We start from the raw sequence: 12905 nt of genomic DNA on the forward strand, positions 1-12905 counted from the left end.
TTAACAAAAAGAAAACAATGTGACACGTGATCCATTAGGAGAGAGTAAAATGCTTTCATTATGTCAAATATATTTTGTAAAAAATATAATTAGTGAAGTGATTTTTTAATATTTAAAAAAACACAATTGATATTTTTAGGTAATTTATTAATCGTGGATAACCATTGGAAAAATATAAATAATTAAAGGACTATTTATGATATTTTCTCTTATATGTTTCTACCATCGTTTACAAATCAAAGAGCTTACGCTTCTTGTACTTTGAAAATCCTGCACATAGTCTGGTTCCGCAGAATGTAACCAAACAAAAATAAACAAAATTAACCATCGCTGCAATGTGTCCACAGTTAAGCAGCGCCGGAACAACCAGAGCTTTCTCTCAAATGGGGTTCACTAAGCGGCCCCCAAAAGTCTATGCACGAAATTGTTATCCTGTGAGCACCAAGCTAGCAAGTACTCTTCTCCCTCTTCTCCGTTTCTTACTTTTCTTTTTCTTGTATACTATGTGTTTGTGAAGTTTATTTTATTTTTTTGTATGTGAACAGGTGAAGAAGTGGAGAAGAGCATTTATTCTCTTCTTACCCTGGACCGTTGGGGTTCACTCAATCATATGAGGTATAAAATGGCTTCACTAAGACCAGTTCATGGGAAAATGGCTTTAAAATTCTTGAATTGGTTTATTAAGCAACCTGGTTTGGAGTTCACTCATATTATTCATATGTATGGTATCACAACTCACATACATGTTAGAGCTAGAATGCATGACTATGTTAAGTCAATTTTAGGGCATTTAGCTGACATGGGTGTTGGGTCAAGTTCTGTTTTTAGTGCTCTTATGGATACGTATCGCATTTGCAGTTCAAACCCTTCTGTTTTTGATATCTTAATTAGGGTTTATGTGAGAAAAGGTGAACTTAAAGATGCTCTTCAGGTGTTTAATTTGATGAGTTCTCGATCCTTTAAACCGTCGGTTTACACTTGTAATATGGTGCTAGCAGCAATGGGGAAGCATGGAAGTGCTGAGTCTGTATGGTCGTTTTTTAAAGAAATGCTTGCTAATCGTATTTGTCCCAATGTTGGTACGTTTAATATACTTTTACAAGTTCTTTGTGCAAAAGGGAAGGTTGAGAGAGCAAGTTGTTTGCTTGAAAAAATGGTAGAGAGTGGTTATAACCCTGATGTGGTTACTTATAATACTTTGCTTAATTGGTATTGCAAGAAGGGAAGGTATAAAGCAGCTTTGGAACTGATTGATTGCATGAATTCCAAGGGTCTTGAAGCTGATGTTTGTACATACAATATGTTTATAGATGACTTATGCAGGAAGAACAGGAGTGCTAAAGGCTATTTAGTATTGAGGAAGATGAGGAAGAGATTGATTGTTCCAAATCATATTACCTATAATACTCTTGTTAACGGGTTTGTGAAAGAGGGGAAGATTGACGCTGCAATGAAGATTTTTCAGGAGATGTTGAAGCTTAATCTTTCACCAAATTGTATCACTTTCAATGCTTTGATTGATGGGCAATGTCGAGCAGGCAATCTAAAAGAGGCTCAAGAAATACTGACTGAAATGGAAACAAGAGGTCTACAGCCTGATGAAGTTAGTTATGGGGCTCTCTTGAATGGTTTCTGCAAGCATGGCATACTGGATTCTGCAAAAGATATTCTCAAGAAGATGAAGCTGAGAGGATTATCTCTCAATCAGCATGCATATACAATGTTATTAGAAGGGATATGCAAAATGGGGTCGCTAGGAGAAGTTGTACCGTTACTTGAGGATATGTTTGAGAGTGGTATATGTCTTGATGTTGTTGCATACTCGGTACTTCTAAATGGATTTTGTAAAGCTGGAATGCTAAATACAGCAATGGAAATATTATGTAGGATGTACAAGTTTGGAGTTTTCCCAAATGATGTAGTATACTCTACTTTGATCTACAACTTTTGCAAGCAACATAATGTCCTAAAAGCAATGAGAGTCTATGCAATGATGCACAAAACAGGCCATACTCCTGACGCTTTCATATGCAACTCACTGATATCTTCTCTTTGTACAGGTGGAAGAGTAAGAGAGGCAGAGGATTTCATGCGTCACATGTATACGATTGGTCTTGTTCCCAATTCTGCTGCTTTTACTTCTGTTATTGATTGCTATGGAAATGTAGGTGAAGGGTTAAAAGCATTATCCTGGTTTGACAAAATGATTAACTTGGGTAGACAGCCTAGCTTTTACACCTATGCAAGCTTACTAAAGGGAATATGCAGAGGAGGAAACCTTACAGAGGCGCTTGGATTATTTGATAGGCTCCGTGGAATTTATTGTGCGACAGATGTTGTTGTCTACAACTCATTGCTGGCTGAGATCTGTAAGTTAGGACACTTCCACATGGCATTAATCCTTATCAACGAGATGGTTCAGATTAATGTGCTCCCAGATAGTCATACCTACACCAGTCTCCTAGCTGGCTTGTGTCGGAAGGATAAGTTGGTCACTGCAATTCTTATGTTGGAAAGAGCATTGAGTAGAGGAGATCCCTCTTCAAACCGGGTCATGTATACATGTATTATTGATGGACTTTTCAAGAGTGGCTTGCCTAAGGTTGCCAGTTACTTCTTTGATGAGATGACATGGAAAGGTCTTACCCCAGATACCGTGGCACGGAATGTGGTGATGGATGGTTACTTAAAACATGGACAAATTGATAAGGCGAGTAGTTTCTTTTCTACAACGAGAGAGAGAAGTGAAATGCCTTCCTTGGCTACATATAATATTTTATTACAAGGCTATTCGAGACAGAAGAACATATCTGAGTGCTCTAAGTTATATAAGTCACTTAGAGAAAAAGGTCTCACTCCAGATAAATTAACATGCCATTATGTGACTCTTGGACTCTGTGAGTCGAGTCTGCTGGATATTGGGGTTAAATTTGTGATAAAGATGATCTTGGGGGGAATAGTGGCAGATAAATTCACATTCAACATGATTATCAGTAAATATTGTGAAAGGGGTGAGATGAAGCAGGCCTTTGATCTTCTTTCTTTAATGACTACATTAGGTGTTTCTCCTGATGGAGACACTTACAATTTGATATTTAAGGGACTGAAAAGAACATTGGACTTCCAAAATTCACATCGTCTCTTGCATAAAATGATCGAAGAGGGTTTTGTCCCAGTTGACAGACAATACTGCAATTTAATCACTAGTATGTGTAAAGTTGGAGATGTAAAAGGAGCATTCAAACTAAAAGATGAAATGGAGTTATTAGGTGTTAGCTCTCGTACTATAGCTGAGGGTGCAATTATAAGGGGGCTTGTGCGTCGTGGGAAGATGGAGGAAGCAATGCTGGTACTTGAATGTATGCTACGGGTGCATCTACTTCCAACCGTTGCCACATTCACAACTGTTATGCATGGACTTTGCAAAAGTTCTAAGTCTTGTGAGGCCTTAAAATTGAAAACTACAATGGAGCTTCATGGTGCAAAGCCAGATGTTATTGCTTACAATGTCCTCATAACAGGCCTTTGTGCTGGTGGTTATATTGATGATGCATATGATCTCTATGAGGAGCTGAAAGAGAGGGGTATGTGTCCCAATATTACAACCTTCACGGTTCTTCTCAATGCATTTTGTTCTGGGAATGATCTTGCAAAGGGTGAAAATCTTTTAAATGATCTGCAAGAGAGAGGACTGGAAGGTGAATTTTCAAATACCCAAGCATTATGTGAAAGATTGACAATCATGAAGGAAAAGCTAAATGCTTTAAGAAAGAAGAAAAAGAAAAGAAGATAAGTATATTGCTATAGAAAGATAACACTGGGAACATTTATCTAGCTTGCTGGAAATAATATCTTCATAGGGTCTCATGGCTTAAACTAGCTTCAATGGTTGAGATCAGGTCTATCTGAGACATCTGCAAACTGGAACTTTGGACACTTCTACCATTTGAAGTGTATCTCTATGTTCGGTGTCCTTTAAGATATCTTTCGTACAAGGTGGATATGAGGATATCGCAGCTCACAAAGTGGTCAACTGTGTATCTGACACTGATCTGTCTGAATAGTATTTGACATTCTTGATTTGTTTATTCTGTTTGATGCCCCAGGTCTATCTAGTAAGCTTCATCTTCAGTCGGGTCAATTAGTTTGTTTCTGGTTGATATTGCTGGGCCTTTATGTTTGGACTCTTTACTTCTGCAGCTTATGTGCTCTACATTGAAGTGCATTTCGTTATCTAGCAAGACCACTAGATTGAAGTGTTGCAAATCACACCGAAGCTTGTTTCTTCAATATGTAAGTGTGTATATCCTTTGCATGCTTTTTTCCTCAATTTCAGTAAGTATGCTATGGTTAAGAGCAGCATGTTTGTATTTCCCTTATATCAGAAAAAAGAAGATAAGCGTATGCTGAAAATTCCTCTAACTTGGCCAAGTGAGATAAAACTTTAACCTCAACATACAAGGATGAATTATGTGGATAGTGAATGTTAAGAATGAGATAATAGTGAGTGAAAGCTAGTGGGTAGGGCAGAAATGACTTCCCACCGTAGCTTGCATTCTTCTTACAAAGTCTCGGGTGAAGTGGATTTACATATGATTGCTTCTGCTGGCGGTTGTAGTACCTACATGGGCACCTTTATACTTGTATTCCTGCATTTTTTCAACATGAGACTATTGAAAAGACAATATCCTAATGATTTTTTCTATTGATCCCCATGGTGGACAGATTTTTGCAAATATGCCTTTTATCTTGCCTTCCGTCCTGGATATGTTAAGGATGTTTCTTGCCATGTTTTAGATGCACTTAATATGAGAATCTACTTAACATCTTGTGTTATGGATAGGAGTATGGGTACGGGTGTTGGGCTATAACTAACAAATGTGCAATCTAACATATATAAGTGTATGCTTGACAATTAAACGAAGTTATTACATTAAAGCTAGTATAATTAAGTTCTTACTTCTTTGTAACCACTTAATATTTTATTCAAATATTTCTCTCGTATAGTAGCAAAGTATTCTAGTACTTTATGTGAATATATATATATATGTATGACAAAAACCCAAAATCAAACTAAATACTCAATGAATTATCAACCTATACTTCTTAGGCAAAGGTGTAGTTCAAGCACCCAAGTCAGGTTTGACCAAATAGTATCCCACATCCACACCCAAATTGTGTCGGATCGACAAGGATTTTGAATCTGTGCAACATAGCTCTGGATCTTCCAATTCATGGATTAAGTACCCTTTTTTTGTCTAGACCTTCATAAAACTTCCAATCTCCATCTTTTGATGTTCCCTCAAAAACTTCAACTTTTTTGCCATTTGGAATACTGTCTGCCCTGCATTTGGTAGCTTCCACCACAGTGCCACATTCTCTCTGCAATCTGCCTGCCCTCTGCCACATGTTTTCAAAACGTTAAATGGGCTGGCATTCTTCTTCACCTGCTACAATCTAGCATGATCATGTTCACACTTGGCAGGTGATCTGAGGCAAGTTTGAGTTGGGAGGATTTGGATAATTTCCAGGCTCAATTCCTCTCAAGCAGTTGAACAACATAGCTGTGGCTCCTCCAATTCATGTATTAAGTACCTATTTTTTCGTCTCGACCTTCATAAGATTTCCATGCTCCATCTTTTGATGTTCCCTCAGAAACTGCAACTTTTTTGCCATTTGGAATAACTGTCTGCCCTGCACTTAGTTGCTTCCCCACCATCATTTCACCTTCTCTCTGAAATCCTCCAACCCTCAGCCACATGTTTTCAAAACCTTAATTGGTTGGCATTCTTATTCACCTGCTACAATCCAGCACGATCATTCATGCTCATACTTGGCAGGTTATCTGAGACAAGTGTGAGCTGGAAGATTTGGATCATTTGGATCATTTCCAGGTTCAACTCCTCCCAAGCAGTTGATACGAGGAATCTGTCTAACCTTAATCTCAATCTTGAGTTCTCTGCATTGGACCATGTAATCTAGGAATGGAAGATTGAGAATTGCTATCAACAAGCTCTGAGAATTCGTCCTTTACTCTTGACATCACCCTTGGAGATATATACTTAAGTCTTTGCATGTAGGAGATTGAGAATTTTTATTATTAAATTCTGCAGAATTTTTTTGGGATGAAAAGCATAAGTAAAAGGGATAAAGTAAAGTTCAGTTAACTCAAATATTGTTCCCATTGATGTTTAGTTGTTTACTAGAAGATGTCTCTGAAAGAAAGGGTCCAAAATATGTAAGCTTAATTTTCCTAAGCAATATGTGCATTATTCCTGATGATAAGGTTGTCAGGAGGCCAGTTGTGAAAGGAAGGCAAAACAGTACCCCTTGAACTCTCTTAGTCACTTCAGCATTACTGACAAGAAGAAACTTACCCGATGCTTTAGCTTCTTTGTTCCTTTTGCAGTGTTCAGAACTAGCATGATCCATATGACAGCAAGATACAGTAGCTTAGCTACAAATGTTGTCCATCTTTGAGTCTACGAGTATGCTGAATATTCTTGTTATGATTTGGTTTATGCAGTTACTGTTCTCTGGAAAAATGCGAACAAATCCTGCCTCCACCTAACTTTCTGAAGAAGAGATAAGGTATTGTTTCAATGGTTGATCATAATCCTATTCAATTGTATCTTTTGCCCTTCTTTGTTAATTTGTTGGAAACTGAAGTCAGAAATAGCTTTCAGAAACCAAGTGCCTTGCTGCTAGGTGTCGGTGATCAGGTATTTGACAGTTTATTGACCTGATATGTCTACTTGTGACAAGCTGTTTCTTGTCACTTCTTTTTCAACACCTCAATAAAAAGGCAGAAATCATATGAAATGATGTGTATGTATCATCAGGAAACCGTCTATGGACTCAAATTTCCTTTGGAGACTGCATTGAAACCAGTTTGTAACATATTTCCTCTTTTAAGTTGGTCTTTTCTTTGTATCCAAACAACATTCTAATAACTGTAAATTTCTACTGTTCTCAAGGGTTGTCACTCTGCTTTCACCTTGGACTGGTTGAAGTATCGGACTTGGACGCTAGAAGTGCTGATCCTAAAGGTGATCATTTACATTTATCAACTCCAGCTTGTACTCCACTTGCTGGAAGATGAACTCAGTAGCAGATCGACGAGTTCTCCAACAGTTTTCTGAGACCTCATCATATCCAACAAACTCACAATAAAGCATCTCCCTGATATACGCTGTACCACAAACATCTTTAACATATATGAACCTAATAATGAAGGCAGGCAGCCAGTTGATGCTGTGGGTCATCTACCTGCAGCCAGCAGGGGCGGGCCTACATTGGTTGAAGTGGGTTCATATGAACCCACTAAAACAAGGGTGACCCTTGCCCAAGTGGTGAAGAGGGTTCAAATTTCCCAGCCAATCTGAGTTCGAATCCCTATAGCCACATTTTAGTTTTATTTCTTACATCTTGAACCCACTTCGTGAAAATACTGGGTCCGCCACTGTCAGCCAGTATTTTGAAGAACCCAGAGGAGTCTGGCAGACAGATGACATGTGCAGTGCTCATTTCATTAGCTCCTTTTCTTTCTGTAGCAGAAGATCTCCTCCTTGTTCGCATGGCAGACAAAAGATGTAAGTAATAACTAAAAAACATGTTTATTGCTAGTGATGATGGTGGATGACAATATTGATTAACAATGGCTATTGACCGTATTAGTTGCTGGTGAACGATAGTAATGATTGATAGTGATAATGATGATTGGTTATGTATAATCATGGCTGATGGTGATAATTGTCGATAGTGATGGACGATCGTTAATGATAGTTGGTAGTGTTAGATTGCAAATGGTGACTAATCATGGTGACAATTACTACTGTGGTGATTTTGTGGTAGTTGAAGTGAAAGTGGAAGTCTTAATGGATTATCATTTTTATTAGAAAAACTGAGTTGGCATCTTAAGAATAAATTTTATCATAGATCTTTATTATTTTACATATATATTCAGACCCTAAGGGGTCGTTTGGCCATGCAATTTGGACATCAAATTTGAGGTTTTAATTTGAATGTGTGCTTGTTTATGACATTTGAACAAATTCTCAACTTCAGTTTCAAATTTTAATTTGGAATACCAAATTCACCAAAACGGTAGAATATCATTTCCAAGTTGGCAATTTCAACTTTTTAAAATTGAAAACACGAGTCATAAGTTTATATTTTGCAAAAATAATATAAAAATAGACAAACAATAAAACGTGATTTCTTCTTATCTATCTAAGCTAAGGGTGTACATTCGGTTTTTCGATTTGATTTTATACTATTCAATTTGGGTTTTTGATTTTTGGTTTTGAAGAAGTGTAACACAATCTGAACCAAAATAAATTTGATTTGATTTGATTTTTCTCTTTTTGATTTGAATTTTTTAGGTTTGGTTAATCGTTATGTCAATAATTAGAAACATGATAAAGTTATATTTGCAATTTTAAAAAAATTATATATATATTATATTGAATTTCTTAAATATACTTGTTAATATAAATCACAAGTAAAATGTAAAACGCAATACTTAAAACCAAAAAAATAAAGTAAATTATAAATTCAAAACCAAACCAAGAATAAAAAAAACCAATCCAAATTAAAATTCGATTTGATTTGATTTGGTTTTTCGGTTTAATCCAAATAGTGCACACCCCTAGTCTAAGCACCAGCAGATAAGAGTTACCAGAACCTGTGTTAACATATCTTGTTGTGTTGAATTAGTCGAAGTGTATGCAAACTTCACCCGAGCATCAGCTATATATTATGTATAATAAAAGAAACAGAACTACTGCTAATCAGTTAGTTCCCCAAGACACTTGGGAAAAATCTGAAAAACAAGAGTCCAGACATACCAAAAACAGCCAAAAATGAAGGTTATAATGAGAAATTGTCAATGTCAAATAAATATGATTACACAGCTTGAGGTATCAAAATTCAACAATGGACTGTGCCGCGGACATTGAAAGAACTTGCAAGCCAAGCAGAGATAATCTTAAAACATAGATAAGGAAAATCTCACTAATTCCTGAAAGAACGTATCGAAATAACTTAATCTCCGAAAAGGACATCAGTCGTTCTAGTTTGTGTGGCAATATTCTGCCTTCAGAAAAAAGGCACAAAAAGTGAATACATCTGAGTTTACAGGGTTTGGGAAGAAGAATGTTATCCTCCCTGTGCCGAAAACTAAACTCTGGACTGCCCCAGCTTTCGTTCAAACAAATGCTTGAGGAGGAATACTTGTAAAAAACTAACACAAATAAGAGCTGAAGACTCGAAAAGAGCTTTGTACATGGCTCTCTTGCTCATTCCTTCATTCACTGCATTAGTAGGAATCACACAAGCATATTAAAAATTAAAAATATAATAAGCATTTGATTATACACCATTTCATGATTCTAGCAAAAACTAGGGAGACAACTTTCACATAATGAAGTTTAAATTTGAGTTGCAGAAAGTGTCAAACCACAGAATCCCTCCACGTCAATTTGTTTGTCTTTCTAGTCCATTTCAAAAAAATTACTTTTTTCCCTTTTTGGCAACTTTAAAATCTAACTCTCCATGTGACATGTTTAAAGGGCATTTTAGAACATTCTACATACTCAAAAGTCTTCTTTACTTTTGAAACTCCGTGATAAAAGTCAAAACTAGACAAACAAATTGAAACAAAGGGAGTAAAATGCACTATGAAATCATCTTCACTTATTGTTTCTCATTGAGTCAACCCACTGAAAAATTATACACGGGAATGAATGATATTCTCTTGCTGTACCTCATTGACACAACCCAACGGAACCCTAACTGTTACAGTGTCACTGTAAAGGGAAGTATTCAAACCACTGAACCCGGGATATATAATGCAAATCCCAAGAAAACAACTGCAGAAGTGTACTGCATCAATAGGCTTAACTTACAACACAGATCAATTTATATCAACTGAGAGTTGATATTGGATGCCCATGTTGATGAGAAGAAGTGAACAGTGTGGCTCAGCTGATGAACATTTACCGCAAATTAACTTTAAGTGGGTCACAGGCATGACTCATGGATTTTCCCATCAGGCATTTAAATTTGATCAATTAAACACTGAAGAGATAGACATCCGAAAAGAAGAAACTAGAAAAGGAAAATTATCCTATACGACATGCAAGCTAAAGGGCAACGAGTTTGATTTTCTATCACGAGTATTGATGCAATTGAAGCCGCATCATGTAAGAAATCATTAGCGAAACAAATACACATTATATTGATATACCTATTGCTTGACGGTCTGTCTGGGCCTCTAACCAGTGCTGCTCAAACTGAATGTTGTACAAAGCTTCCTCTAGCTTTCCGATGTGCTCAAACAAAGGCTTGAAATGCTCTGCATGTCACAGACTAATCAAGTTAATTCTCTAATATTAAGCCAAGACTTACGATAAACCAAAGTGGAACACGCACCATCTTTTGCATGCTCATCATGGTATACAAAGTGAGCAGCATGTAGATCGAAGTCAATGGTTTCATGATATGGCGACTTGTTAGTGAAACAGAAACGATAAATTCCTTCATGATGAGATGTAAACTCAGACTTCTCGCTTATTTTGTCACGAAGATCATGAATCTGTTCTCCAGAAGGCCCCTTCACCTAAAATCCCACCATCTCAGCAACATCAATTCAATAATCCTAGTACAGACAACTGACTAAATGATGGATAAAAGCCTAAACTTCTCAAGCAGAAAATGTACAACTTGACTATGGAAGATTTCCTCCTCAAAAAAGTATGAACCTTTTTGCAGAACTAACGACTACACGGAATCTTAAGAAAAACTGAGCCGAGTACTCTCTGTATCGATATGCCTCGATCAATTTAAAACTCTGACATTCAAAACTTCATGAATTCATACGCTGTCTTAAACATATAATCAGATGTGTGTGTGTGTATGCACTTCTTCCTGCTGGTCTTCATCAGAATCTAGTCAAAACATAGGGTGCCTATTTGTGTACGAAGGGGATGGAGTTATTCAAAAATACACAAAACACAGTTGATCAATTCAAAACTATACGAAAGTTGATCACCAGATAGCTTAAAATTTTGATAATAATGTTGATTAACATATAGTTTTCTACCTACTTATATTTAAAAATCTTAATTATGTCATACCTTTCTTTGCTAATTCCAACTTTTATTTTACAAAATAACAATGCCTATGTTCTGAATCAACAACTTCATATTAAAGCAACCACATAGATGATTAACTTAATTAATACACGGTCTTAATACAACTACTTACCCAGATTTATGTGTCTAATTTGGAGTATTTAAAATTTTTGGAGATTGAAATACAAAAAAAATAAATTAAGGTATAAAAATTGGTACCACAAGATCAACACCGTCATTATTGTGATGCCAATCGCCTTCAGACTTGATAACAACAAATGAATAATGAACAGTTTCCCCCATTTCAACCTTATGAGAAAAACATTCTTCTTTTTCAATTACAAATCTAATCCCAAATGCACCTTTCATGCTCAATCCAATCACCAATATTGATATGGTAATACCGATCCAAACTTGACACAACCCATTTCTCATCTGCCATTAAAATTCAAACTTCAATTTTCCAAATCCAACAACAAAAAAAATTAATTAACAAAAAAAAAACAAACTTAGGCTTACCATTTTCTTGAACAAAATGTAATTTTGAAGAGGGAATCCCAAGAGTTTGACCAAATTAATGCATCAAAGTAAAAGGGACGTGCGAAGATGGAAGACAAATCTACTTTATGTTTTGCCCGAAAGAACAACCCGTTTCTGAAGTTGCAAGTTGGGAACTTGGTTATGGTGTACTACCAAACCTTAACTTAAATGATTATTTCATGTAAAATAATTTTTGTCTTTTTTTTTAATTAAGGGAACTTTTTAATTTAATTTAATTTTCTTAGTTCAAAAAGGAAAAAATTACCTAAATTCACATCTTATTTTACTATAATGTCTAAAATTCTCTATCATTTAAAAAAATTTAGAAAATTCCCCCTCGAGTACATAATTACCCTTTCGCTGATACATCCTTATCCTCCTCTCGGATATATCCCTTCCATCCCTAATACATTTCTTTCCTCTCTGATACATCTCCCCTTATGTATCCAAATATCATATCTCTCTCTAATGCATCCCTCCCATATGTATCCAAATCTCTTATCCCTCTATAATACATCCCTCTCCTCTCGATACATCCTTCTCCTATGTATCTGGATGTCTGATGATGTATCCGGAAGTCCAATGATATATTCGAAATCCATAAATTTTGAGGGATTCCTGTAATTTGGAAAAGAGTCTAGAAATAATGTAATTAACTCTTAAAATTATGAGATTTATGTAAATCATACTTTAGTGAGGATTTTTTCAATGATATTATTTAGAATTATATTTTTATATGAAAAAATTATTTGCTATAGATAACTTAGACATAATATTTATTAGGGAAAAATTACTGAACAAAGCAAACATATCATATGTATTTGCGATAAACCACTATAGTTTAAAAATTACAATTTGTAGTTATATGTAGGGTTTTATAGAAAATCTCTCTTGCTCTCACCCAAAAAAACATCCACATAAATATTGTATTATGTATTAAATGTATTTGTGTTTCATATCAAGTGTCTTTTTGTATGATGAATCAACTATATACATATTTTGTATCTAATGTACTATGACAATTTGTATTCTACCAATTATAATCTTCTACACAAATTATGTTCGTTAATACAATGGATACAATCATATCTAATTCATGATACAAATCAATTGTATTCTCACATTTGTATTTGTATCAACTATATTTGTACTCTGTATCAATTGTATTCATGATACAACGAATACAACATCTCCCCCCTCTCTCGATCTCTCTCCCCTCTCCACTTCTAA

General features: G+C 35.7%; 2 protein-coding genes across 12 annotated transcripts; one reads left to right on the plus strand and one right to left on the minus strand.

Moving 5' to 3' along the window:
- The first annotated feature begins 229 nt into the window (after positions 1-229).
- LOC107007533 (pentatricopeptide repeat-containing protein At5g55840) lies at positions 230-7959 on the plus strand. 11 transcript variants are annotated; one of them, XM_027913598.1, is made up of 7 exons: positions 230-453; positions 546-4115; positions 4201-4293; positions 6527-6591; positions 6670-6722; positions 6843-6890; positions 6978-7959. In XM_027913598.1, the coding sequence occupies exons 1-2, from the start codon at positions 336-338 to the stop codon at positions 3791-3793; spliced, it is 3366 nt and encodes a 1121-aa protein (XP_027769399.1). In that variant the 5' UTR covers positions 230-335; the 3' UTR covers positions 3794-4115; positions 4201-4293; positions 6527-6591; positions 6670-6722; positions 6843-6890; positions 6978-7959. The 11 variants fall into 11 exon arrangements, with proteins under 11 accessions (XP_027769399.1, XP_027769401.1, XP_015061682.1 ...); XM_027913600.1 differs by having other exon boundaries at positions 6680-6722; XM_015206196.2 differs by having other exon boundaries at positions 6687-6722.
- An 887-nt stretch (positions 7960-8846) lies between these two features.
- Positions 8847-11828, minus strand: LOC107007212 (transmembrane emp24 domain-containing protein p24beta2-like). The gene is made up of 5 exons (XM_015205732.2): positions 11655-11828; positions 11355-11570; positions 10435-10621; positions 10250-10357; positions 8847-9314 (listed from the first exon to the last, which is right to left on the minus strand). The coding sequence occupies exons 1-5, from the start codon at positions 11655-11657 to the stop codon at positions 9181-9183; spliced, it is 648 nt and encodes a 215-aa protein (XP_015061218.1). The 5' UTR covers positions 11658-11828; the 3' UTR covers positions 8847-9180.
- Positions 11829-12905: the final 1077 nt, after the last annotated feature.

This window comes from Solanum pennellii, chromosome 12, assembly GCF_001406875.1.
Source record: "Solanum pennellii chromosome 12, SPENNV200".
Taxonomy (NCBI): Eukaryota; Viridiplantae; Streptophyta; class Magnoliopsida; order Solanales; family Solanaceae; genus Solanum; species Solanum pennellii.

Bases quoted from the DNA above. Each gene is read 5' to 3' on its own strand.
- LOC107007533 (XM_027913596.1), top strand. From the start codon at position 336: ATGTGTCCACAGTTAAGCAGCGCCGGAACAACCAGAGCTTTCTCTCAA. The intron at 454-545 runs GTACTCTTCTCC...GTATGTGAACAG, and splicing joins TGTGAGCACCAAGCTAGCAA to GTGAAGAAGTGGAGAAGAGC.
- LOC107007212 (XM_015205732.2), bottom strand. The intron at 10,358-10,434 runs GTGCGTGTTCCA...TGTGACATGCAG, and splicing joins TGATGAGCATGCAAAAGATG to AGCATTTCAAGCCTTTGTTT. The intron at 9,315-10,249 runs GTATATCAATAT...CTACTAATGCAG, and splicing joins GACAGACCGTCAAGCAATAG to TGAATGAAGGAATGAGCAAG.